The 27,590-nt window shown below is 44.4% G+C and overlaps 1 protein-coding gene across 1 annotated transcript in view; it reads right to left on the bottom strand.

Moving 5' to 3' along the window:
- Window positions 1-3,984: 3,984 nt before the first annotated feature.
- The window catches only part of TAF8 (TATA-box binding protein associated factor 8), a 340,724-nt gene continuing 317,118 nt past the window's right edge, over window positions 3,985-27,590 (bottom strand). The window contains exon 7 of the mRNA XM_044076205.1: window positions 3,985-6,297. Coding sequence (XP_043932140.1) covers window positions 6,157-6,297 — 141 coding nt within the window. The 3' untranslated portion in view covers window positions 3,985-6,156. The remainder of the gene's footprint in view (window positions 6,298-27,590) is intronic.

Raw genomic sequence — 27,590 nt, 5'->3', positions numbered from 1 at the left:
CTTAGCAGCCGGACTATTATTTGATCAACAATTTTGATCTTAATAAATCATAAAATTCATCAACTTCACGGTCATGAGTTGTTTTTAGAAGGGTAGTATAAGCATTTACAGTTATTACAAGGTCACATGATTCTACAAAGAACAAATGGCAAATAAGTGTCAAATTATTTATAAGCTCACAATTATAAATGCCTCTTACTCGGCCTACTTTGCCTTTCTCATCATCAGGGAAATGAAATAGTTAAGTACAACTCATGCTTCTTCCCTAGTAACATGCAGAAAGGAAGTATATTGTAATATTTTAAGGTTTCTTGGCTGTGCCATTTACTGTGAGGGATAAAATTAATTTCTAGATCCTAAGCGCCTACTTGTCCATTAAATTTCCATGAAACAAAATACCTGGTGGTTACAGCCGTCTCATTTTTCTGCTAAAATTATACTTCTCTACTTTCTAACATGTAAACTTTTGAATGAAAATATATTTTTTTTACTTCTTCAGATGTACTTCTCCTGTTCTGGCAAACATTTCTTCACCTCTGACACCACAACAGTAAATTCAAGATGTACAAGTAAACACAAGCATAAATGGAATGTGATCTAGCCTCACCTAGTTATACACTCGCACTGAAAATATAACCAAAACTGTACCACAAGACACACTAATTACTACAGATTATTCATCAGTTTTAAGGCAACATACATTCTAATAGCCTTCAGAAAAAATCTTGAGACCATCAATAAAAGCTAAGACAAAGTAATAACAGCAAAAATTTAACTTCTCAGACTACTTATTACTCTCAAGGAGTTATTTTTCTTGTAGGAAAAAATGAAAGGAACATTGCACTAGCTGACCTTCACAGGTTCATAGATAGGTTTATAAATTAATACTAGGCTAACTGCCCTTGTGGGCCATTTTAAGCCTAGCCAATTACCTCATGTGAGAATCAAACGTTGCATCTTGTGCCTGTAAGGTAAACTCCTTAACCATTATGCCAACCTCCCACTCTCTTCCACTACTACAGAGCATCATGTTGAGTTCTTCAATATGGAGGAGAGCAGCTCCACTCCGACATCTTACAGCTCTAGAAGTCTGACAGGAAGGACAGATTTGTGCCTACAGCTAATTCCCATGTATGAGGAATTACACTTTATACACTTATTATAAACATCCAGTGGTAATTTTATCTTTATGCCTCCAGTATGTCTGACAATTCATCTACTGTTCTGGAGCAAATGTATTACATTTAGCACAACAGCCTGCACTTTATAAACTGTTTTATATTGCCAGCAGTGCAATTAATAGTGGTAGTAGAATTAAGTCTTTAAGGAGTACAAGTATGCATTACTTGGTGCCCTTTGATATTCGGTATACTTGTCGAATTTTGTCTGCTGAACCTCAATCCACATTAAACAGTCTGTATAAACAGTGTTACAATTATATAGGGCTATAGGGCTAAACATGGAACTCTGAACTAACCACCAAGAAATACTGAAATTATCAGGCTTCAAAACCTGAGCAAAATGTCCACATTTTTAAGATAACATCACCCTATACTGAAAAGGAAAAAAAATGTATGGAATAAAATTGCAAAGCAACATACTATCCAGTCTTAATTGTTTAATAAAAAATCTGGCATTTTTGCATTTCTTAACATGCTTGATTACAAAAATGTCCTCTTCTGAATAAAATATTTACAATTTTCTTACATTGCTTTAAAATATACAAACATGACTAGGCAATATACACATCAAATGTGAACTACTGACTTCTGCAAATATGCTAACACCAAAAGAAAAGTACAAATGCATGTTTTGTGAAAATACAAATATGTGTATTAATTTGTGGCTGCTATTCAATGTAAGAGCTCATTACTCCTTACCAGTCTGATAACAGTAGCATGAATCTAAACATGCAACTGATATGAGCAAGTATAGTTCCAATACAGCCTCATGTCACACAAATAATATCTAGCTGGTAAAATAGAAAACAAGAACACCAACAAGGATATTATAGTTAATAACTACTTCTGAAAGAAACAAATGACTAGACAAAACAAATGCATTGTTTGTGCACAACCCAGTGACAATGTTTGTTACAGTATCACGCTCAAACAAAACACAAGACTAAAATTCTCATGGCATTTTTTCTAAAAAAGTGCAGAGAGTAACTTGTTGAAAACTATGTAATGCGTCTTTATGTCATAGAACCAGAACAGGAAGAGGAATGGTGGAATAAGATTAAGATTTTCTGAAACCCATTTATAAAACCCAATGTACTATTCACCATGCATCACTGAAATGTCTGCACTGTGTAAGCAGTAACAACTCAGTCACCTTTTTTCCATGCTGTGTTTACATAACCACACTATGTAAATGCAAACCTTTCATTATCTTTTTTTACAATAAATTGGAACCTAGACATTTTTAAACTTCTTAATGGCTAAATGTCAGTAAAGAATACTGTGATAACAGTGGTTCTCACAACAAAGGACAATAATCACTCGTACACAACAGCAACGTGCATTGTCTGACCACTGATGGAAATGCAAAGTGACCTCCGCCATGAACCTTCAGAAGTTCATTAATGTAATCATCAATGCAAGATCATTGAGCATGTGTTGCACATTCCCACTGATTTGACGTATCTGACAGTACAAGACCATTGGAAGGTAATAAAACTAAAAAAACCCCAAAAAACAAAGGTAACTGCTTTCTTTCAGAGTTGCATCTGCTGCTGCGGAGAAGAAAGTACCAAACTTGCATGCATACAGTACTGTTACAGTATGGCTGAGACAAATCCAACTAAATACAACAGGATTTGCTATATCACAGGTATACAGTATGGCCGAGACAAATCCAACTAAATACAACAGGATTTGCTATATCACAGGCATACTAGAGTGATGGTCTGTATGACTCATATATATATATATATATATATATATATATATATATATATACACATATATATATATATATATATATATATATATATATATATATATATATATATATATATATATACACACACACACACACACACACACACACACACACACACACACACACACACATATATATATATATATATATATACACTCTGAAGTAATACTGTTCATTGCTCAACAGATTCGAGTCAGCTCGGAAAACTGACAATTCCATCATTTTTATCTTATTGTCCAGTTACATCAACTAAGCTTGTTAAATGTCAAAGATTATATGAGAATCTGTTAAAATTTGATCATAATGAAGCAGTACAAAGTCCAGAAGCAGAATCCTAAACATATCTGAATGTAAAATATATTTTTAATTTAGAAAAAATATCAAAACCTGAAGAAATATGGGCAATATGTTTTGCAGGAAAAGGGAAAACTGACTGCTGTGTGAATGTCTACTAATATTAAATGAACACATTTTTAATCTTAACCTGAAAAGAGTAAACAATAATGAAGTTTCATATGACCCACACTATCTTCAAAGATAGCGATGACTCCGTTTTCTGACTGAGGTGGGCTACACAGGTAATGAATTAAAAGAAAATAAGGAAATTATCAAACATAGGAAGACAAGTGGGTCAACGTCAAGATTTGAGCAAACTCAACCAGTCAAAATGGCCTTCCACTGGAATCTTTGTATGCTCTCTCTGTACTTGTATGTAAAGTCAGTAAAGCTGCGGGGGTGTGGGAGACTGAAAGCAAACGCATAATAGATAAGCAAATGCAAGCAGTAGTAACGTGTTAGCAGTAAGACAAATCTCATCATCAAGGAAATAACACAATAAATCAATGTTTTGTCTTGGGACTAGTGTTAATACATAAATCCAAAATGTCACTGTAAACCCAGAAGATCACGTTTCAGGCATGAAATGGAGATATGTCAGTGGTTTGCAACACTGAGGCAAAGCAGCAAAAATATGTTAAATTGACGAGGATGCTCAAAGACGGAAGATAAAATTCAGTGATATAAAAAGTAAGCATGTGCTTTTGGGGGGGGGGGGGCTGCCCTCCAGCAAACACATTTATGTTATAAGCTTCTGCTTGTCTTGTAAATGTTACCCATAGAGCAAGGGTGTACTTAGTCACTTTCAACAGGTATATACAGAACTCTTTTTTTTCTTAGGATATAATGCGTTTTAGCACACACAGGGTACAGAATGAGTGCAGTCTTACAGCCCAAAGCACCTATCAAAAGTAATGACTTTTCAACAATAATAAAATGCAGATGACTAAGACAACTGTAGAGAATTAAAGCAGTGAAAAACGTAACTATATATACATCACCTTAAGCAGTGGAAACAGTAACACTATAATGTGAAACTGGATCTTATTTAATCTGCCAGCTGTTCTAGTGCACAAGCTATAATAATGGTTGTATCACACCTGCAGGAAGTCTGCAGGGATTATGCAGTGATGAAGGAAAACAAAGAGCTCTTATTTCTGGTAAAAGTGGAAAGTTAGAGCAGTTGACAAGTAGGTCTTCCATCCTGGTAAAGAGTGTGAAAGTGCCTTGCTGCACTGAAGCCCATGTGTGGAGGTTCCAGAAGTTGCATCAGAGGGCATAGCAATGCAGAATCAGCAGGCTACCGTGGACCAAAACATGTTAGTGTGTGCAAATGTCTGACCACTCCAGTACATTGCACATATGCTGTTTTTGAGACAACCAGAAGTCAGAATGCTCACACACACACACACACACACACACACACACACACACACACACACACACACACACACACACACACACACACAGACACACACCAAGTGATAATTATCTCAAATTCATTCTCAACACCTCCAGCCAAGAACAGACTGCCCCATGTAAGGTGAATGGCAAAATGGAATTATGAATGGAAAAATGGTTGTGAAGAGAATGGTAAGACTGGTGGTCTACAAAACTAAAAGATAGGGGTTAAAAAATGAAATGCAAAAAATCATACTTAAAATACTGTACTACTTTTATCTTAATTGCTTTAACTTTTTAAACAGTAAAGGCTTGTTGCAGTCAAGAATCAATATGCCAATGTAATAAAGCCATAAATTCACCCCAGATTACTTGAGTTCTAATTACAGCAACTCAGGTGTTGAAACAGTTGGCATGGGAAGGGTAGCACTGAGGCCTCCAGCAACTACTCACTTATCCTGGGGTAAGTAAGTGGCGTGGCCTGCAAAGACATGCTAAGAACAATGCCGTATACAGATCAGGGTAGAAGACCTTATGAAAGACAGGGCGTGCAGTCCTTGCCAAGCAGCTCATAGTGCTGCACCTGGAATCTGGGCAGGTATGAAAGGAGCAGCACTGCACGGTGCATGTAAGCCACAATAGGCCTTGATGGTTGTCTGAATCCCATGGGGAAAGGATGGGCCAGTCGAGTGACAAGTCTGATGCCCACAGACAGTGGAGAAAAATAAATAAAATTCATACAAAGAACAATATGACGTTAACAGATAAATAACTGTTGATTCAATGGTAATAAAATGTACAGCACTGCAAACGTTTAAATGTTAACAGCAGATTTATGTGTTGAGATATACACAGCAACAGTACTGTCTGATTGCTTTCCAGTGACTATGGTCTTCTAGCTTTTTGTAGTAACATTTTCTCTGTTAACTTGTCAGAGTACTTAAAATAGTTTTGAGACTGGCTCACCATCAAAACACTACTTCCTTTTGCCAGTTTTAACATATACAGATACCAAGGGAACTGATATATACCCACAGGGAGTCATTACACAAAAATCTTGCAGATTTAAATTTTAGATTATGGATCACAGCTTGTACCTTTTGTCCTACACTGTTAATGTACTGAGGACAGTACAATGATGAACAGATATCACATCTGCACTGCAACAAAAAATGGTCAATAGAAATGTGACTGCGAAACAGAATAAAGGAACTCTATAATGAATTATGGCAACATAGCTGTATCAGCTAATATACTTGACTACATTCTTGGTAGAGCTCTTTGCATTGCCATGAAGAGGAACCTGTCTTTAAACAAGAAGGCACTAAAATACAAGTAAAATATAAAAACAGTGGCACCATAGCAAATTACAGTCTGAATAATCCCCTCTGACCAGACTCTCTCCTTGAATGCCAGTAGCTCTGTGAATACTCTGAAGAGCAAAGAACCCATAAATTATCTTTTCCCATTTTATGTTCATTTCTTTCTGCGTACTTTGGGCTTCTTCACAGGCCGCAAATACGGATTATCGATTATATTATCCTCTCCATTTTTACTGCTTGATAAAGAAGAACTGTGATGCAGATCTGAATTCTCTTTATCGGCACTTGCATCATCCTACAAAATTAAAAAAATGCAAGTTAACACAACATAAATGATTCCTTTAGGACCATACCAAAGACCTCACTTGAGAACCTTTACAGAAAATGCACAATGAAACACAAAAAAATTCTACTGTTTTCTTTAAAGTATAGTTGTGTAAGCAAAACCTACCATAACAGTAGAAATTACAATAGATCGCTGCTACAGTGACAAATAACTATATAGAATTTGTCTGGTCTCTATATGAAAGCTTTTGGGTGCCTTCCGCATGCATTATACAACCAAGAAAGTTTAAAGGAGTGTTAGCATAAAATCATAAGTACAAGCACCAAAATGTACAGCTTTCTTGTCTCTAAAAAAGGGAGCATGAGATACAGCCAAACCTCACAAGACTGCCAAACTGAAAATGTGTGTGCTAGGAGAAAAGTGGGTCAGAGATAAGGGGAACCCCAAACTAGCCAAAACTATATGCACAAAGGAAGAAAAACTGAAAAAAAAGATGGGGATGGATGGAGGATTGCAGTACTGTCACAGTAATCTATTTGAACATCTACTGTTAAGGTATGTTTTACTTAAACAGCTTTAGTATGTTCAGCATTACTTCAGTATTGCAGTAGCCTACAGTTATAAAGAGCAATTGCCAAACCCTATATATCCAAGGGGAAGGATTGAGGGTCACAGTGCAGGAACCCCTGAAGAATTGATGAAGCAAATCCTGCTCTGGCCCAAGAAAGAGAGTCACTCTATTTGGAGAAGGTTATTACAGACTTTCAAGTAGCTGCCTCTCAAACAGATTTAGGGTCTGCTCCTTTCCAAAAGACCTTAGAAGTAGCCACAGCTCTGACAGAGTGAGGTTCAGCTCTCTGAGATAGGGACTAGTCATGATGGAATAAAAAAAATGAATGAAATGGGAAAAACATTTGAACATAGTCTGTTTTGATACTAGTTGTTCCTTTTTATTTACATCAAAAGAAATACTAGTTGTTCCTTTTTATTTCCATCAAAAGAAATGAAGAGCTGGTCCGAAACCTCTACAGCCTCTTGTTTTGTCATGCATTATCTGAGCTGCCTGTGGATATTTAGAGTAAGCACGACTCTCTCGTTCCTATGTTTTTTGATTCAGGAAAGAACACAAGGAGATGAATGCAATGGTTCAAAGTGAATGATGAGGCAACTTCTGGCATAAAAAAAGTATTACTCAAAGTTACCCCGTCACTATGAGATATGTGCAATGGTTGGCTCACAGTCAAAGTCTGCAACTCAAATACTCACTTAGTCAATGTAATAGTAGTAAATAAAACAGCTTTCCATGTTAAGAATATCAAGTCTGCTTAATAACCTAGTTCAAAAGATGGAAAGGTGAACTTTTATAAAACATAGCTGAGATCCTAGGGAGGAGCCAACTGTTTCCTTGATGGCCAGATATGCAAAATCTCATTCAGAATTGGTTTACCATTAAGGAATAAAGGGGGTCTAAAGGGTGACAAACATAAAAGTCCAAAAGATGATTTTTTATAGAACAGTAAAGAAAGACCTGAATTGGGCAATTCGTACAGGCAATGTTGACCCAGAGGACTTCTGCCTTGAGTCCTGGTTCTTCTTATGGTACCAACTAGAAAATCTCTTCCATTTGGCCAAGTTGGGTTTTCCTGTGGCAGGTTTTCTAGCCTACCTTAATATCTGTTGAACATCCTCAGAAAAAAGCTGCCTTAATGGGATCAAACTTTTATCATTGAAGCAATCAGATATAGGTTCACCAAACTGGGGCAGATCACTGATCCCTTTGATCTGTGTGAGCAGATCCATCTGTGGGGAAGTTTGTGGTACTTGACATTGGCTATTTTCATGAAAAAGAACCAATATTGTCTGAACCAAAGGAGAGTTACCAATATGACCTTTAAAGAGCCCTTTAAAGGAATTCTTATCAGAGGAAAAGGTAGAAGATGTGAGGAACATTCATGTCCACTACAAGTAAAATGAATCTGTCTTCTAAGCCCTTGTACAAGGTATCCTTGGGTAGAACTCCTGTCTGATGTGAATGAAGCCAAACAAATCTATTTCTCACAGGTGGATTATCCAATGGAAGATCCTGGATTTAGCTTCTATTTGTAGAGGGTCTAGCCTATATCTACTCAATGTGTCTGCCACAGTGTTCTGGTTTGAAAGAATGCAAATAGCCTGAAGGGATACATTGTACTCAGAAGCAAGTTCCCAGGCTATCATGGCTAGATTCCATGGGAAAAAGGAGCTGATTATCCCTTGTTTGCTTATATACCACATCACAGTAGTGCTGTCTGTGACTACCTGAAGTGGTCCTGGAGTCCACCAATGATTTAAAATCTTTAATGTATTTACTGAGGCTTTAATTTTTTGATATTTATATGTTTTTCTTGGCACAATGGTCCTAAAGTCCCTGTACTTTCATCTCCTTATATATGGCCATTCAGGTAACATCTAAAGCAACTGTTCCTGGCAAAGTCTAAATCATCCATTGTTATAGACTGGGCTGAGGTTGAAAGGGAAACTGGAAGATATGTATTCTGTAAGATTTTGTCTGTCCACCAAAGTATTGCTTTCCTGCTAAAGTAGGGCACTGGGATTTGGAAATATAGAGGATGTTGGTGATGAAACCATACTAATGTGAGCAACCACTGCATATTCCCCATATGTAATCTAGACAGAGGAATCACGAGGATAGCAGAAGCCATACATTAACAAAATCCTGAGATATTCCCTTGAAGAAGTCATTGTTTCATTTGAAAAGTATACAAACAGGATGTGAAAAAATATTCCATTTTCCATAGTAATATAAGCCATTAGTCTAGCAGCAAGCTAGAAATGTTATCTGTGAGAAGGAATAAAGGATGACTTCTCCAGTATGAGATGAAAGCCTAAACTTTGAAATATATTTTTTGACAAATATCAGGGGTTCTTTTGAAAATAGTCTGTAAACTCTCTCTGGACGTTGGCCATAAAATGACGTTTGGTACAAAACGGATGTCAGCACGCATCTTCCTCAGATCAGTCGGTACTCAGGAGTCAGGCAAGTGTAAGGGGGACGGCAGGATGGGAAACTATACAGCAGCATATAGAAGAGAAGGACATCCGAGGTTATTGTAAGATTTTTACACAACAATACTATGTCCTTCTATTCATATGCTGCTGTATTCATAACAGAAGGGAGACCGTTCCTGCACTAAGAATAGGGTAGAAGAACAGAAGCATTTTCCACAAACCCATGAAGGATGGCTCTGGCAAATCCTGCTCTGGCCCCAGACACAATGTCCAACTTGTAGTGTTTGGTAAAGGTATGGACAGAGGACCCTGTAGCTGCTTATAAAATGGCAGCTGTATCCAGACCCTTGAAAAAGGCTCCAGAGGAGGACATTGCCCTAGTGAAGTGTGCCTTTACTGGGAAGGGAATGCTTCTGCCATGGGCAGTATAGCAAAAGGTGATGGACATCCAACAGGATATGGTTTGCTTGGAAACAGGGTGTCCCAGGGCTCTTGGGTGGTAAGACATGACATGCCTGTCTGATTTGCGGATGTGTTTAGTATTGGCAAGACAGTATTCAAGTTGCCTGTGAACATCTATAGTATGTAGAATCCTTTCAGCCGGGTTTTGGTGTCAAGGAAAGAAGGTGGGCAGATTGATGGCCTGATTCAGGGACAGCTCACTGACTACTTTGGGCATAAAGGTAGGATTGGTGCACAAACACACCCTGTCTTTGTGGAAGACTGTAAAGGATGGTAAGCCATTAAGGGCTTGTAGTTCTGAGACCCTTCTGGATGAAGTAATGGCTACCAAGAGTAAGGTTTTCCATGTCCAATGTTGGAGAGAACAGTCTTTAAATGGCTCAATGGGTGGTAGTGTCAATTTTTCCAGTACAAAGTTAAGATCCCAAGGAGGTGGAATGGGCTTCCTTGGGTTCTGAGGTGCAGAACCCCTTTTAGGAATAGTTTGACTTCCAGCCTAGAAGCCAAAGGAGGGGTGAGAGGCAGGTATGCTGAGATGGCAGATAGGTGGGTCTTCACGGAGGAGTAGGGTAGTCCAGACTTCATCAATTCACACAGGTAAGACAGAACCACAGGGGGTTCTATTACCAGTGGTTGTAAGTTATGTTTTTAACACCAGGCAAAAAATCTCTTCCACTTTGAAAGGTATGATTTTCTGGTATTTCATTTTCTGGCCTCTTGAAAAACCTGAAGCGTGTCCTCGGAGTAAAGGGAACCAATGCCCCATCAACAGTGTAAGGCTCACAGTGGACAGTTGAGGGTGTACGAGTGTTCCTCTCTCTTGTGTGAGCAGGTACATCCATTGGTGTAACCTGTGGTGACGGCCCTTGGCTAAATATAGTAGTAGGGGGAACCAGTGCTGCCTTGGCCAAATGGGAGTCACCAAAAAGATCTGAGATTGTTCTTTGAGTTTTCAGCAGAACTTTCTGTATGACAGGGAAGGGGGGAATGCATAAGTGTACATTCCCTTCCAACCCCTTCCGAGGGAATGAGAGAGCATCCACCCTCCATGCTTCGGGGGTGTGGTACCCTGGAGCAGAAGGCTGGAAGTTGTCTGTTCATGGGGGAGGCAAACGGACATCTGGAATACCCAATCAATGGACCAGGTCCAGAAACACATCCCTGTTTAGCATCCATTCATGAGATAAGAGTCATGGTCCTGCTTAGAGTATCTGCCATCACATTGTCTGCTGAGGGGAATGTAGACAGCTTGGATGTTGACTTGTCTGTCTAGGGCGATTTCCCCATGCCTGCAGGGCTAACGTGCACAGGAGGTAGGACCTTGTCCCCCACTGTTTGTTAATGTACCACAGCACTGTGGTATTGTCTGTGTACCACCTCAGCGTGCCCGGAAGGAGATGATTCTTGAAAATTTGTAAGGCCAATATCAGGGCTTTCATTTCCTTGATATTTATGTGTTCTTTCTGCTGAGTAAGGGTCCATGAGTTTCTCACTCTCCATTCTCCCAAGGTTGCTCTCCAACCTGTGTCTGAGGCGTCTGTGAAGAGGTCTTGTTTGGGGGGGCAGGGGCAGGCCTTGGATGGGGGATTATCTGAGCTACCCACCATTTCACTTCCCTGGAAAGGCATGGGAGCATTGGAATCACGAGCTCCAGGAGGTGCAGATGTTGTTTCCAGACTGTTCTCAAGTACCACTGGAAATTTCTCATGTGAAGTTTTGCCAGAGGAACCATGGGGATGGTGGAAGTCATGAATCTGAGGAGCCTGAGGAACTCCATGGCCGATATGGCTTTTAGAGGGAGCAATTCTTTGAAGTAGTAAGGGGCAATATTTTTTTTCTGGGGGAAGACAGGACATTATTTTGTATGTTAGGATCCTGCACCCCAGGAACACATGATCCTGAGAAGGAATCAGGGATGATTTTTTGAGATTTATAGCAAATCCCAGACTTCTCAAGAGGGAAAGGGTGAAGTCTAGATGTTGTACAACCACAGGGACTGACTGGGCCTGGATCAGGATACAGTCTAGGTAGGGGAAGAGTTGGATTCCCTTTGTCCTGACAAAGGTCATAACTGGTGCCAGGCATTATGTAAACACTCTTGGGGCCGTAGAGAGACCAAATGGCAAAGCACAGAACTGATAATGTGCAGAACCCACTGAGAAGTGGAGGAATTTCCTGAAGAGGGGATGGACTGGAATGTGTAACTAGGCATCTTTTATATCTAAGGATACTAAGAAGGCCTGGGGCAGGAGCAGGGTAGGAAGAGTGAGCATGCGAAAGGAGGGAACCTGAAGGAAGGTGGTAAGATGGGACAAGTCCAGGATTGGTCTCCATGGACCTTCATTCCTGGGAACTAGGCACATCCTGGAGTAAAATCCCTTCCCTCTTGCCTGTCCAGGGACTTCTTGAATAGTTATCTGATCTAGGAGCTCCTGAAGAACTGAGGGGAAGGAAGGCAGTTGTTCTAGAGGGGGTTGTGGAATGCCTTTGGGTGTAGGTTTGGTCTCCCAAGACATGAAGTATCCCTGTTTTATTACAGAGAGGACCCAACAGTCCTGGATAACTAGATTCCAAGCTGCTAGGGAGAGAGAGAGAGATGCATGGAAAGTGGGGTGTTTGGATCCAGTACCTGGTAGTCACATGCTACCAGGCTTACCCTGAAAGGGCTGTTTGGTAGCAGGAGTAGAGGTAACAGATCTGGCGGAGGTCTGTTTCCTGGAGTCCTTCCTGCCCTTGGCTGGCAACGGTCTCTGTCAGGCCTTCTCACAAAGTTGGTTTAGTAGTCTCAGATCCTGTAGCTCCTTGCCCTTCGCTTGGAGGGCCTTAGAAAAGGTCAGCAGCCACTGAACCTAATAAATCTTTATGGTCTAGGGGTACATCCAAGAGTTTAGACTTAATGACATCAGGGAGAAGCTGCAACCTAAGCCAGGAGTATCTCCTAATGGCAGACCCTGAAGCAGCAGACCTACAGGAGGCCTCTACTGCATCATAACTGCACGTAATAGACTGCTTGGTCACCTGAGTGCAGGAATTTAACAGGGTAGTTATTCTAGCCTTGGCTGGGGAGTCAAGGAGGTCCCCTAGTAGTTTAGTCACATCAGCTAGCACAGCCAGGGAATATTTGGCCATGTGGGTTTGGTAGCTCATTGCTCTGATTGCTAGGATAGCAGATTTTCCCCAGGTGCTCTATTTACCTGCTCTCCTTAATAGAGGGCCAGGAGAGAGGTGGAAGGCAGCAGTTTTACCAGTAGCCACAGCAATGACTGAAGGATCTGCAGAGGGTGCTTTATACAAGAATTTAACATCCTCAGGGACCCTATAAAACCTGCCTGGGCATTTGAGTGCAGAAGGTTGTGAATCAGGGTTTTGGAGGCAGCCAGGAATGCATCCAAGAATACAGGAGGTACAGCAGATGGGTTGGGGGACTCCATTTGCAGAAGGTCACAATACCTCTTCTGGGTTTCCATAACCCGACTGTTGTCCCACTTAAAGAATTCTTTCATTTGAGCAATGATTTCCCCACAGGTGAAATCTTCTCCTAGGGAATCTGTGTCATTAGACTCCTCCTTTGGGGAAGCGTACCCCAGAGGGGAAGCAATTTGTGAGGTATAGGTGAGAGATTCATTCCCTGATGAATCTTCTTCAGATGAAACATCCAGAGCAGATTTACCTTTGGGGTAGATGCAGTAGGGGCCTGGACCTGAGTAGGGGGCTGGCGTAGGGCTAAAAAGGTGTTCAAAAGGCCTTGAGTGAAGGTCTGCCAGTAAGGAAGTTGTTCGGAGAACGCATGAGTCAGTGAAAGAAATAAGTTATGTACTCACCATAACGTTCCATGTGAGTAGGAAACTTCATTTGTCTGCAACCTTTGGGATCGGATCCGATCTCGGATCCGAGCCGGCAACTTGTTTCACAGCTATCAGATCCAAGCTCCTAGCTCCTCCCCTTACCCATAATCCCCTGCCAACCCTGACTGACCTCAGATCAAGTCTGCCCTCATACAAGCAGCTAAAAAGGTTAAATACATCCCGTAGGGGACTAGAAGGAGGACATCCAGGGACTAAAACTTCTGAAGGTCAGGGGGAAGGAGGGGGGGGGGGTGGTTGCAGACAAATGAAGTTTCCTACTCAGATGGAACGTTATGGTGAGTACATAACTTCTTAATCTGAAGTAGGTACTTCATTTGTCAGCAACCTTTGGGACAGAGTCCCCAGCTACCTGGATCTTGGGCGGTCATCATGGAAGGATATTCCGGAGCACTGCGGAGCCAAAAGATGCTCTCCCTCTGGAGATAACGTCCAGCTTATAATGGTTGATAAAGGTATGAGATGAGGCCCAAGTGGCTGCGGAGCAAATATCATCTAAAGACGCTCTAGACCTAAAGGCAGCAGAGGTAGATAGAGTGCGAGTAGAGTGTGCACGAACTCCCTGAGGTGCGGGCCTCCCAGAACTTTCATAGGCCGATAGAATACACTGTGAGATCCATCGTGATAAAGTTACCTTAGAGACAGGTTTACTCAAGTTAAATTTGGCAAAGGAGATGAACAACTGGTCGGATTGTCTACGACCAGCAGTCCTGTGAATGTAAAAGCGCAGTTGTCTATGCACATCTAACAAATGCAGTTTGTATTCTCCTTTGTTCTGATACTTAGGAAAGAAGACTGGCAGGTTAATGGATTGATTGATATTGGCCTCTGAAGCCACCTTGGGAAGAAACGAGGGGTTGGTCCTGAGGTACACTCTATCCTGGTGAAAAGCCAAGTACGGGGGTTTTACACAAAGGGCCTGAAGCTCAGAAACTCTTTTCGCTGAAGTAATAGCGACAAGGAATGCCGTTTTCCAAGATAGGTACTTAAGATCAAGGGGTTATAACTTCCTTGACAGCAGGTCTGAGCAGGAAGGTACCCTTTAGAAAGGTTTTGCACAATTTAGTTGTAATCAAGGGACCTGACTCATGTCCCACATGACAATGAGATATAGCTGCCAGTTGAACCCTGACCGTAGAGCAGCTAGCCCCCTGATGAAACAGACCTGTAAGGAAATCCAACACAGTCTGTAACGGCGCTGTGAAGGGATCTAAGTTATGATTCTCCGCCCAGATGGAGAAACGCTTCCACTTACTGTGATAGACCTTCCTAGTGGAAGGTTTATGTGCTGCTACAAGGATGGTTTTAACTGGAGAAGAGATTCCAGGAGTCCCGATTAGGAGTGGAACTGGAACAGCCAAGCTGTCAACTTGAGGTTGTCCAGATTCGGGATCGGGAGATTCAGGGGATGAGATATTAGATCCGGTAGGGGATCCAGAATCCAAGGAGGATTTACCAGGTGAGACCACAGGTAAAGGAACCACGCTTGACGAGGCCAGAATAGGGCAATGAGGATCATTCTGCTCCCCAACCGACTGGCTTTCTGTATGAGTTTCAGCATCAGAGGTAGAGGTGGGTAAGCATAAAGTAGACCGGGAGGCCAAGCATGCACCAGAGCGTCTCTCGGGGATTCCCCGAAGGGGGGAATTAGAGCGAAGTAACTGTTGCATTTCGTATTTGAGGGAGAAGCAAAGAGATCGCAACAGGGTTGCCCCCATTCGGAAAAATCCGCTTCGCTACCTGGGGATTGAGAGACCACTCGTAAGGGGAAAGGATGGTGCGGCTGAGCTTGTCCGCCAGAATGTTGGTCCATCCCGGAATGTGCGTCGCAATAAGAAAGCGGTTGATGGAGGTCGCCCATTCCCACACTCTCATGGCCTCTCGACAGAGAGGATAGGACCTGGTTCCCCCCTGTTTGTTGATGTACCAGACAACTGACATGTCTGTCTGGATCGCAATAGTTCCTACAGGAAGAAGGTTCTGAAGTGCTTGCAATGCTAATAGCACCGCCCTCATCTCCAGGACATTGATATGCAAAGAGGTCTCTGTGTCATTCCACGTGCCTTGAACTGTCCTGCCTGAGCAATGCCTCCCCCCCCCACCCGAGGCGAGAGGCGTCCGTGGTCACCATGTCGAGGGGAGGAGGCATGGAGAAGGGACGTCCCGTATGGAGGTCCGGATATTGGAGCCACCATAAGAGGGCCCTCCTGCAAGCCCTGCTGAGGGGAATAGGATGGCTTAGGGGATAATGTAGAAAGGACCACTGTACTTGAAGGATCCATTGCAGGACCCTCATATTTAGACGAGCCAATGGCAAAAGAGTGATTGCTGCCGCCATGGAGCCTAGAGCCCTCAGGACCAACTCCGCCGATGGGGCTTCTAATTGGAGGATGGCCGGCACATCAAGCCTCAGGTTTTGTAGTCGTTCCGCAGTCAAGAATGCTAGAAGGTTTCTTGTATCCAACTTGGCCCCTATAAACTCTATCACCTGAGTCGGAGCAAGAGAAGATTTGTCCCTGTTGATGGTGATGCCCAGCTGGGGAGCAAGCTGGAGGAAGTAGTCCCTGGCTGAGCAAAGTAGATGCCTTGTCGAGGCGGTCAGGAGCCAGTCGTCCAGGTATGGAAAAACCTGCATTCCCTGGAGTCTCAGGTGGGCCGCTATCACTGCTAACACTTTGGTAAACACCCTGGGGGCTGTGGTGAGGCCAAAGGGAAGGACCCTGAACTGGTAAGTGACTGGCTCCCAGCCGGAAGCAGAGGAACCTCCTGGATCGTCTGTCCATCAGAATGTGGTAGTACGCATCCTTGAGGTCTATTGAGCACATCCAGTCATTCTCCCGCAATAGGGGGAGGATGGATTGAAGAGTGACCATCCGGAATTTTTGTTTGGTTACTGAAAGGTTCAAAAGGGAGAGGTCGAGAATTGGCCTTAAGTCCCCAGTCTTTTTTGGCACCAGAAAGAACCTGGAGTAAAAACCTAATCTGCGCTGGTCTGGGGGGACGGGTTGGATGGCTCTTTTTTCTAGGAGCTGCTGAATTTCTGCAGCTGCTACCTCCCTCTGATCGGGTGGTACATAGTACAGTTTTGCACCTACCATAAATGTAGGTGTTTGAGTGCTCATACAGCTGCAGTCATTACAGATGGGTTATCCTGCCGTCAGGCGGGTCCTCGGTCGGCTGAATTCCAAAGTCTAGGTCCGGCGTCGGTTGTCGTCGCTTCTTCCCTGACGTCAGTGCGGCAGGGGTATAAAAGAGGCAGCCAACGCCATCTTCTTCAGTTTTTCTTGCCCCAGATGTCAGGTGCCCCCAGTAGGAAGGCAAAACATAAACTTATGTAATCATGCAATATAGAATAATCAAAAAACAGTAGTTGCAAGCAAATACTCCATAAAAAAATACCCCAATTAGGTTGTATGAGAAGGTGTTTGTCATAAGGCCTGTCCTAAGAGGGGATGGAGGGGGGGAAACCTGGACTGCAGCTGTATGAGCACTCGAACATCTACATTTATGGTAGGTACAAAAATGTACTATGTTCATCGTGCATACAGCTGCAGTCACTACAGATGGGAAGAATCCCAAAGCTAAGTAGGGGTGGCAGGCACTAAGTGGAAATAGGAGGAGCAAGGATGCCCTGCAAGACAGCTGTGGCAAATCCCGCTCTAGATTTAGAGTAAAGTGGAAGGTGATAGTGTTTGGAGAAAAAGTGTGCACTGAGCTCCAAGTGGCTGCTTCCAAAATGTCCTTGGTAGGAACCCCCTTGAGCAAAGCTGCAGAGGTAGCTGTGGCCCTTGTGGAGTGGGATCTGATGCTTGAAGGCACAGCTTTACCATGAAATGAGTAACAAAAGCGTATGCAGTGGGCTATCCATTTTGAGATTGTCTGTTTGGCGATAGCCTTTCCTTGAGCACCTGTAGCATAGGACACAAAGAGCTGCTCGGATTTTCTGAATGGCTTTGTCCTGTCCAAGTAATAACAAAGTTGTCTGTGAATGTCCAAGGAATGCAATAGCCTTTCCCCTTTGTTTTGTGGGTTGGGGTAAAAGGTAGGTAAGTGGATAGTCTGATTCAAGGCTACACTGGATACTACCTTTGGCATAAAGGTAGGGTTGGTTCATAAGGAAACTCTGTCCTGATGGAAAATGCTGAAAGGTTGCACAACCATGAGGGCCTGTAGTTCCGAAACCCTGCGTGCTGAGGTGATAGCCAGAAGGAAGGCTGTTTTCCATGACAAGTATTGTAGTTCTGTAGAAGCAGCTGGCTCGAAGGGAGGAAGGGTCAGCTTTTCCAATATGAAGTTGAAGTCCCAAGCAGGGACTGGTGGTTTCCTTGGGGGTTTTATATTCTTTGCCCCTCTGAGGAACTGTCTTAAGAGTGGATTTGAGAATAAAGGAGGATCTGTGTTGTACTGTGCAGAAATGGCTGAAGCGTGGATTTTGATGGAGGAGAAGGAAAGTCCACCGTTTAACATCTCAGCTAGGTACTGTAAAATTTGAGGTAAATTTATTACCCAAGGATTTTGGCCCTTTTCCTGATTCCAGGCACAAAATCGTTTCCATTTGGCAGAGTAGGCTTTTCTAGTAGAAGGTCTTCTGGCCTCCAAGATGACATCCTGCACCTCCTTGGAGAGGAGGGTCTATTGGGAAATCAAGGGATTCTCCATGCAGCTAGATTTAGGGTTTTGAGCTGGCTGTGAAGAGTCTTGAAGTTGTGCTGGGAAAACAGAAGAGGTAGGATCCATGGTGGGGAATGTGTCAGGCTCTTCAGGAGCAGATACCAGTGTTGTCTTGGCCAACCTGGCGCAATGAGAATAATTTTCGACCTTTCTACCCTGGCTTTTAATAGAACATTGGGCAGCAGAGGAAGAGGCGGAAAGGCATAGACTGTCAACTTTGTCCAATTGAAAGAAAGTGTCCACTTTCCAGGCCTGTGGATAGGTCCTTGAACAAAATTTTTCCAATTGGTAATTTCTGTGGGTAGCAAAGAGATCTATGTCTGACTGTCCCCATGCCTGAATTATCTTTGTGAAAACTTGAGGATGTAACTTCCATTCATGTGGATCTGTCATATTTCTGCTTAGGCTGTCTGCCAGTGCGTTTTCCTTCCCTGGCAGGAATTGTGCCTAGTCTGTACAGGGGGTATATGAATGAGTTCCCCCCTGTTTGTTTATGTGCCACATCACTGTGGTGTTGTCTGTCCTTATCAATAGCTGGCCTGGATGCAGTAGGTCTTTGAAGGGCATAATAGCATTTTGCACTGCTAGCATTTCCTTTTGGTTGATGTGTAGGTGCTTCTCTTTTTGGGACCATTTTCCCTGAATGCACTGATCTGTCATGTGTGCCCCCCAGGCGTAGTCCGAGGCATCTGTTGTGATGATTTGAGTTGCTTGAGGTACGCAGAAAGGGAGACCTATGTTTCTTTGGCATGCTTGAGCCCACCACAAAAATTCCTTTTTAAAGACATGGAATGAGTGGTATAACTGTTTCCAAGCTGTGGTTGTGTTGAGACCATAAGTTTTTTAGGTACCAATGAAGTTTCCTCATATGCAGCTTTGCACATGGGATCAGAAGGATGCAAGATGCCATGAATCCCAGAACCTGCAGGACTTTCCTTGCAGTCAGCCTGGTGAAGGTTACCATTTTGCTGAAGTACTGAGACAGTTGCCCTTGTTTGTCTGGCATGAGGTAGGCCATCTGGGTGGTTGTATTCAAGCTGGCACCCAGGAAAATTATTTGTTGAGAGGGTGTTAGTTTTGATTTCTTTTTGTTGACTGTGTATCCCAGAAAGTTCAACAGTTTTATTACAAACACCAGGTGTTTCAAAAGTATGTCCTTGCTGTCCGCTTGGATCAGGCAGTTGTCCAGATATGGGTATATTTGTATTCCTTGAAGTCTGCAGAAGGCAATTACATTTGGTAAACACTCTGGGCGCAGCAGATAAGCCAAAGGGCAATGCAGAGAATTGATAATGTATTGAACCTGCAAGAAATCTGAGGTATCTTCTGCAATCTTGTCTGATAGGGACATGCAGGTATGCCTCCTTGAGGTCCAATGTTACCAGCCAAGACTCCTTGCCCAGCATGGGAAGAAGCTGCTGTAATGTGAGCATCTTGAATTTTGGTACCTGTAAATATGTGTTTAGGATGGATAGGTCTAAAATAGGTCTCCAGTCTTTGTCTTTCCTTGGTACCAGGAATAGTCTGGAATAAAACCCTTGACCTTGTTCTTTTGCAGGTACCTCTTGAATGGCTTTCATGTCCATGACAGCTGAAATTTGTTTTTGTGCCTCTGCCCTTTGATTTTGCGGCAGGTTTGGCATGCCTCTCATTTTTGGAAGGGTGTGAAAGTGGAACCTGTAGCCTCTGTCTATAATGTCCAGAATCCATTTGTCTTTTGTGACAATATGCCAATTTTTGAGAATAATGCCAGTTTTCCACCCAGAGGTACTGCCATTAAAGCTTTGCTTGGCAGGTAAAGGGGGAAGTCATTGTGTCTGCTTTCTGAATGACTGTGATCTATCTTCTCCACCTCTTGGGGTTGGTGCTTGCCACTGTCTGGCTCTGAAAGATCCTTGAGGTTGCCCTCTACCCCTAGGGCATCTGTATCTGCCTCTGAGGTCTGTCCGTGGCTGGAAAGGACCAATTTTTTGAAGGCCAGTTTCTGCTGAAACGTGGAGGTTGTACCTGCAGGAAATCCTTCACTGTTTGCATTGATTTTGCTTTTTCCTCCATTTTCTTTAATACCTCCTCAGCTTTAACACCAAACAATACATCTTTTTGAAGAGGTGCATCTAGCAATTTAGCTTTGACATGATCTGGTAAGGCTTGCTCTTTGAGCCAAGCATGTCTACGTATAACAGACCCCGTAACGGCGGCTCTACATGAGGCCTCTAAAGCATCAAAACCATACTGCAAGGTATGTTTACCCACTTGCTCTGCACCATGCAACAAATCCTGCAACTCTTTTAAATCTGGTTGTTCTGGTTGTGTCATTTTGCTTTTCAACTGAGATAACAAAAACTGTTGATACTTTAACATATGGAACTGACAGTTTAATGCCCTCATGGTTAAAGTGGCCGAGGTATACACCTCCCCCCCCATCTTTCTAAAGCTCTGGAATCTCTCTCTGAAGGTAATGGGTTTTTAGCAGTAGAGGCCTTAATTCCCTTGGGACCCTGTGAAATAGTTTCTGGGTCAGCAGTATGGCTTTTGTATAGGAACTGGTGTGAATCAGGAACCCAGAAATACCTGTCTGGCTTAACAGGAGCTGGAGGTAAAGAATCTGGGTTGAGGCTGGCTTATGTGTACACATCATCTAATATATCTAAAGCAGGGGGATAGCCAGGGGCCTATGCTGGGGGAGCAAGAGAAAATCCCTGAGCCTTTTCTTGGAATCTGAGTAATCTTGGCCTTCCCAGAAAGTGTTCCCTCAACGTATGTAGGGTTTCCCTAAAAGAGTAGTCCTCAGGGGGGGAGACCGAGGGAATAGACTCCTCTGCATCAGAGTCTTCAAAAGGAGAATAGGTATAGTCCTGGTCCTCAGAATGTTCAGAGGTAATAGGTTCATAGGTTCATAGGTTTATACTAGGCTAACTGCCCTAAGGCATTTATAAGCCTAGCCCAAAGTTTTGTGGCTTACGCCACCCCTTATATGAAAAAATACTGTGCCCATTAGTTTGTTGTGCCTCTGTCCAGCAGTGACACAGAGATGATTCCCGGGGTAAACCTACGATCTCCCATCCACAGGTCAAGATTTCTCTTGAACAGAGCCAGCGAGGTGCTCTGCCTCACATGGACCGGGATTTTATTCCACAGCATAGGGAGTCTCCGAGTGATAAATCTATCCCTCCAGCACGTCCTATTTATATCCGTGCTAAGGTTTAAGTCGCTTGCTCTAGTGGTTTTGGTGGATTTGGATTTTTGAGGTGGAGCATGTCCATTAATTCGGGTTGGACATGGCCTTGTATGTCAGGCACATGTCACCTCTGAGCAGACGGTATGCGACTGAATAGAGCTGGAGTTTCTTCAATCTGGCAGCATATGACAGATTTTGGAGTCCCTTTATCCTTTTGGTGAGGAACTTTTGGGGTCTCTCCAATTGCTGCAGATGTCGGGTGAGATACATCCCGAATGGGGCATTGTACTCAATCATTGGTCTGATAAGTGAAGAGTACAGGGGAACAATGACCTCACTAGATCTGGATGTGAATCCCTTCATGATCAGGTGGGCAATGTAGAAGGTCTTTCTAACCACTTTAGCAACGTGAGTGTCAAAAGAAAGGCCACTGTCAACCTGGGTCCCCAGGTCCCTGATAACCTCTTCTGTGCTTAGTGGATTGCCGCCTATACGGTTAGCTTGGGGTTACCTTGTTTTTCCCGAAGGGTATGACTATACATTTTTTGGCGTTTAACTTTAGGCCATGACTCTGGCACCAGCTATCTGTTTCTGTGAGTCCCTTCTGAAGGATATCCGTGTCCGATGCACTTTCCACTATGGCGCCCAGTTTGCAGTCGTCTGCAAACTTTGTCAGCCAAAGTCCTCCCATGTTGGCCTGTACTTCTGAGAAGAAGATGCCGAACAATAGGGGGCCAAGGACCGAGCCCTGTGGGACACCACTTGTGACCGGCTTGGAGTCTGACATAGCACCAGCAACTCTAACCCTGTGGGTTCTGTCCTTAAGCCAGTTTGCAACCCATCTTGTGACATATGGGTTTACATTTAAGCTGGTAAGTTTTTCTACAATACCCGAGTGGGGTATTGTGTCGAAAGCCTTTGCAAGGTCAAGATAGGCTGTATGGACTGCCTTTCCCTCATCAATGGCCTTGGTGACTGTTTCAAAGAAGTCGACCAAGTTCAAAAGGCATGATCTGCCCTTGACAAAGCCAAAGTGGGTCGGGTCCAATGTCTGCAAGTCCCCTATATCTTTATGAGCTCCATTATCATCCTCTCCATAGCTTTGCAGACTAGACTTGTTAAGCTTATGGGGCGGTAATTACCAGGGTCCGTAGAGGCACCGCCTTTGTGGAGTGGGACCACAGTTGCCGTACGCCACTCCTTGGGCACGTATCCTGTGGTAAGGCTGAGATTAAACAGCTGCCTTATGTGCGGGTTTAATTCCTCATTTAGCTCATGTAGTACACAGCCGGGGACACCATCCGGTCCCATTGATGCTGTGTTTTTAGCTTTAGAGAGAGCAGCTTTCACCTGCGCATTTGAGATGTCTGGAGGGCTACACTCCGCTGGGATAGTTATCTTTCCTTTAGGGGGGGAGAGGGGGGTGAAGTTTGCACTGAACCTGTCTGCCAGTATGTTGGCAATGTCTGTGGGTTCAGTGATTTTTGTATCATTTTGGACTAATTCTAAGCATATCTGAAAGTTTCCACCCAGGTTCCTAACATAGCTGAAAAAGGCCTTATGATTGGCCTTTGAATCCATGGCAATTTTTCTCTCAAAATTGGCCTTAGTTGATTTTATGAGTGCTCGTATTTTTTTACTAATAATGATCAGGGGTGACTTCCCTTTTATGGATTTTGTTCTATCATGTAATAGCTTTCTCCTCTTATTGTAAAGTTTGTTAATGGCTGGGGTCCACCAGACTGGACGTTTGCCCTTTGTGGAAAGAGTCTTGGTTTTATTTGGGATTGCCTGATCCATGCAGTCCTGGAGGTGTTCATAGAAGGCATTTGTAAGGGCTTCCGCAGCTTGGGTTGTGGTTTCCACTGGCTCAGGGGCCTTGAAGGATACCAAACCAGTCTTGAGTAGTGTGAAGTTTGCTTTAGAGAAGTTCTTCACTGTGGTCTTTTTTGTTTGGGGTGGGGGCGGGATGTGGATTTCCAGTGAGATTAGTTTATGATCAGATCTCACCAATGAGGGATATACTTCCGGTGTGGAGCATTTTGTCCCCATGTTTGTGATAATGAGATCTAGTATATTTTCTCCTCTCGTGGGAACAGTGACTAGCTGTTCCATGGCATTTGAATTTATGAACTCCAGGAACCGTTGGGCTAGAAAGTTAGGGCTTGAGTAATGTTCCTAGTCTATATTCGGGTAGTTGATGTCACCCAATATGATGGTGTTTGGAGATACATTTATACCCTCCAGTGTCTTCAGGAAGGCTGTGTGGGGTTTCTGAGTTTGAAAGGGTGGCCTGTAGCATGCTACAATTTGTAGAGCAGTTTTGCCTATGGTTAGTTGCACCTGGATGGTTTCCGAAGCTTCGTGCGTTGCCACCAACCTGGAGGTGTGGGTATCCTTTATGAATATGGATACACCCCCTCCTTTTGTGGTGTGGTCTGGGTTTTGGGGACGGAACGCATGATATGAGGTAAAACCTAATAGTGCCGGGGTGCTCTCAGGAGCCTTGAACCAGGTTTCAGTTACAGCACAGACATCTATGTTCTCCATACTGAGAAGGGCCTCGAGTGCGTGCATTTTGAGATTTAGACTTCTGGCATTGAGCAGCATTACCCTCAGTTTCTTCCCATTTTTGTTTTCTAGGGTGGTAGGTTTAGAATTTGAGCCTTGCCTAAAAAAGGCACTATGGGGGTGGCAAGAGCCTTATCCAATATCCGGAATCCCAGGGGTGACAGGTGCAAGCCGTCCCTTGCGAAGCAGCGTGGCTTGTCAAGCATGTCATCCCAGGCAGACAGACACTGGATCCCCTTTGAATGACACCAGACATTAAGCCAATTGTTAAAGCTGATCATCTTGTCTCTATATTGTGGCATCATTCTTGGTGAAGGAAGGATACTGCTCAGGGTCAGGGTCATACCTGCCTGGGCTACATAATCAGAGAGCTCCTCTATGTCTCTTCATGTAGTCCAGGGAGGTATGTCTCAGGTCGTTCACACCAGCATGGAGAATGACTGTGTCATATTTGTACTTGCCATGGAGTGACCCGAGTGCTTGTGTTATGTGGCGGATTCTAGCGCCCGATAGGCAGCTTACTGTGACCCTCTCCTTGTTCAGCCTGGTGAGTGGGACGTCAGTGTGTCTGACTATGGAGTCACCTATGACAAGTATGTTTGGTGTTGTATTTGGCCTTAAGGGCTGTGACTGCTTTGCACACTGATTTTGTGGTTTATGTGTTGCTTGTGGGGTGTCTTGAGGTAGCAGTTGTTTGGGTGTCTGCTTTGGAGGCCTCTGCTGTTTAGGTAAATTTTTACTCAGAGCCTCCGAGTATGTCTTTGTGTGTTTATGTGTTTGATTCAGTGGTGTGGTAGCATTATGTGAGGCTGGTTTTGTGGTGTGTGTAGTTGCCTTCTCCTCCTGTCTGGTCTTGCCAGTCCTGAGTTGAGAGAGCTCAGCCTCCAGTTTGGCTAAATAGCTGCATCTCTCGCAAGTATTTGTGTTATGTGGGAGGAGGAGAGGGTTGTCTGTGTACATGAGGCAATTGTAACATTGCCTCAATATTCCCAGATTCACCAACTGGGCAGGAGAGGACGCCAGCATCTGGCCCTTCAACATGCTAGAAAGGGCCAGATAGAGGCTTGATCTGAGGAAGGATAGTCTTCCTCTAATCTGGGCCTTTTGTCCGAGGGGGGGTTGAGAACCCCTGATAAGAGTAATCAAATCCTCAGCCATTTTGAGCATCTGTTTTTTAGGCATGGGGCCTTGAGAGGGGGTCTGAGGTCCCTGTTTTTTGGTTTTCATGGCTGCTTTAGATTTTGTGAAAGCTTTAACAGAGAAGGAGGAAGGCCTGAAGACCCCTTGAAAAATGGCAGGCCTGTCTAAACTCTTGAGTTTCCCTGCCAAGAGTGGCGTCGGTATCTGTAGTAGGAATGGGGACTGAGGAGCCTGCGACCTCGGGTACTGAGGACACCGGTAATGTAGTGTCATCGGTACTCAGGGGCTGCGTAGGCGCCTCGCTGAGAACCGGAGAACCGGTAGTCGGCCTTAGCGTGGAGTCAGTAGAAGTCACGGACCTTGTATGTCGGTCCTTATCTTTGCGTCTTTTACTCAAAACTGGAGTCGGAGTATCCGGCGACATAATATAATTTAATTTTTTACCAAAATAGTGAAGGGCGAACTCCGCCAGACGCTTAATAGTGCGTTTGTTGAATCTAGCACAAACACGGCAGGCCGAGACGTCGTGGTCTGGGCCTAAGCAAGGTATACAGAAAGAGTGGAAATCCTTATGCGGTATTTGCTTCCCACATGAAATGCAATTATTAACTTTGTCTGATATCGGTCTGAGGCAAGAAAAGTTTCCCCAACGGTGTACTTAGCTTTCAAAAAGACTTCGGCTGAAATATTTTCGTAAATCTCAGGAGCTGGCCGACCGGCACTTGCGAACTGCTTCTGCTTCGGGCACCGCAAAGCCAGAAAGACTGAAGAAGATGACGTCGGCTGCCTCTTTTATACCCCTGCCGCACTGACATCAGGGAAGAAGCGACGACAACCGACGCCGGACCTAGACTTTGGAATTCGGCCGACCGAGGACCCGCCTGACGGCAGGATAACCCATCTGTAATGACTGCAGCTGTATGCACGATGAACATCAGGGAGGTTTCTGAGTTTGGGGACATGATACAGGGGAATTTGGTAACCTCTGGATATGATACGAAGCACCCAGCGATCTGATGTGATGGACTCCCAAGCTGCCAGGTGCCTCGAGAAACTCCCCCCCCCCCGACTGCCTCCAGAGTGGAGCAGTCGGGCAACCCCTCAGGGTTGCTGCATGGGCTGATTAGAGAAGGTTTCTCTGGACCCAAAATTCTTCGGGCCCCCCTCTGCCTCTAGGGCGGCGTCCTCCCTGTCCTCTGCCACGGAAGGACTGGCTGTCTGGAGCAGGCTGGGAATGTTGCGATTTCCAGAACCACATCTTCTTCTGTCCCTTTTGGTTCTTAGAGAAGGACCTCTGGGGAGCAGAGAAGCAGACTCCGACGGCAGACAACGTCTTCCCGTCCTTTTCGCTCTGGATTAAAATCTCGTGAACTGTCTTACCAAATAAGGCACAACCATCGAAAGGGGCATTCGCAAATGACACCTTGAAGGGTTCCTCGAAGTCACAATGTTGGAGCCAGGCCTGGCGTCTCATGACTAGGCCTGCTCCGCTGGCTCTAGCGGCTCCCTCTGTGGCATGGGACAAAAGCCGCATAGAGGTATTCGATATAGATCTTAGAGTGGCCATGCAAGAGGAGTACAATTGTTTGTCCTCCGCCGACATGGACTCCGGGAGGGAAGCAGCATACTCTTTGATAAGGTCTCGCTGCATCCTAATAATGTGTGCCATGTAGTTCAGGGACCTTACTGAGAAGGTCGCTGAACTAAAGACCCACTTCCCTAGGCGATCCATCGAGCGGGACTCTCTGCTCGGTGGATGGACTGAGGGGCTCTCCTGAGCTAACTCCCTCTTAATGGCTGCCGCCACCAACATGGCATCTACGGGGGGACCCTTGTTCCAGTGAGACCTCTCTGAAGGGGGGCTCAGAATCCTATCGGGGCGTTTGGGAACTGGCTCCACAGTGTCCGGCTCCTTCCACGCCCTGGTAATAAGGTCCACCAGGGGGTCGGGCGGAGGGGACACCCAAGAGGTAGATGGGCCTGCTTCGAACGCCTCCAGGAACACGGACTCGTCAGAGGAAGCCTTGGGGCAGACCCCCCCCCCAATCCTGAGCATTTCCATGATGTCTCCGAAGGAGACATCCTCAGGGGGTGACCTTGGGGAGCCTTCCCCTTCATCCAGGTTAGTGTCTTCTGTTAAGGACTCAGGGGAGTCCACGTGCCTCCTCTTACACTTCCGCTTATGAGGAACATCCTCGAGGGGGCTGTCCGAGGAAATCTCACCAGCAACATCTTGTTCCAAAGGAACGACTTGAGACATCGAAGCAGGCTGTCCCTGTGGCTGGGCGATGGAAGCCAGACCCAGCTGAGAGGGAGTGCAGGATGGGGCCGAGGCAAGGGCCGGGGGTCCGGATGCACTCAACAGAGCCCTCTCCACCACATCGAAGGCCGAGGGAGAGTCGCTCTCT

This window comes from Protopterus annectens, chromosome 7.part0 (assembly GCF_019279795.1).
Source record: "Protopterus annectens isolate FY-2018-M chromosome 7.part0, PAN1.0, whole genome shotgun sequence".
Lineage (NCBI taxonomy): Eukaryota > Metazoa > Chordata > Ceratodontiformes > Protopteridae > Protopterus > Protopterus annectens.
This window is presented reverse-complemented; position numbering and strand designations above follow the sequence as displayed.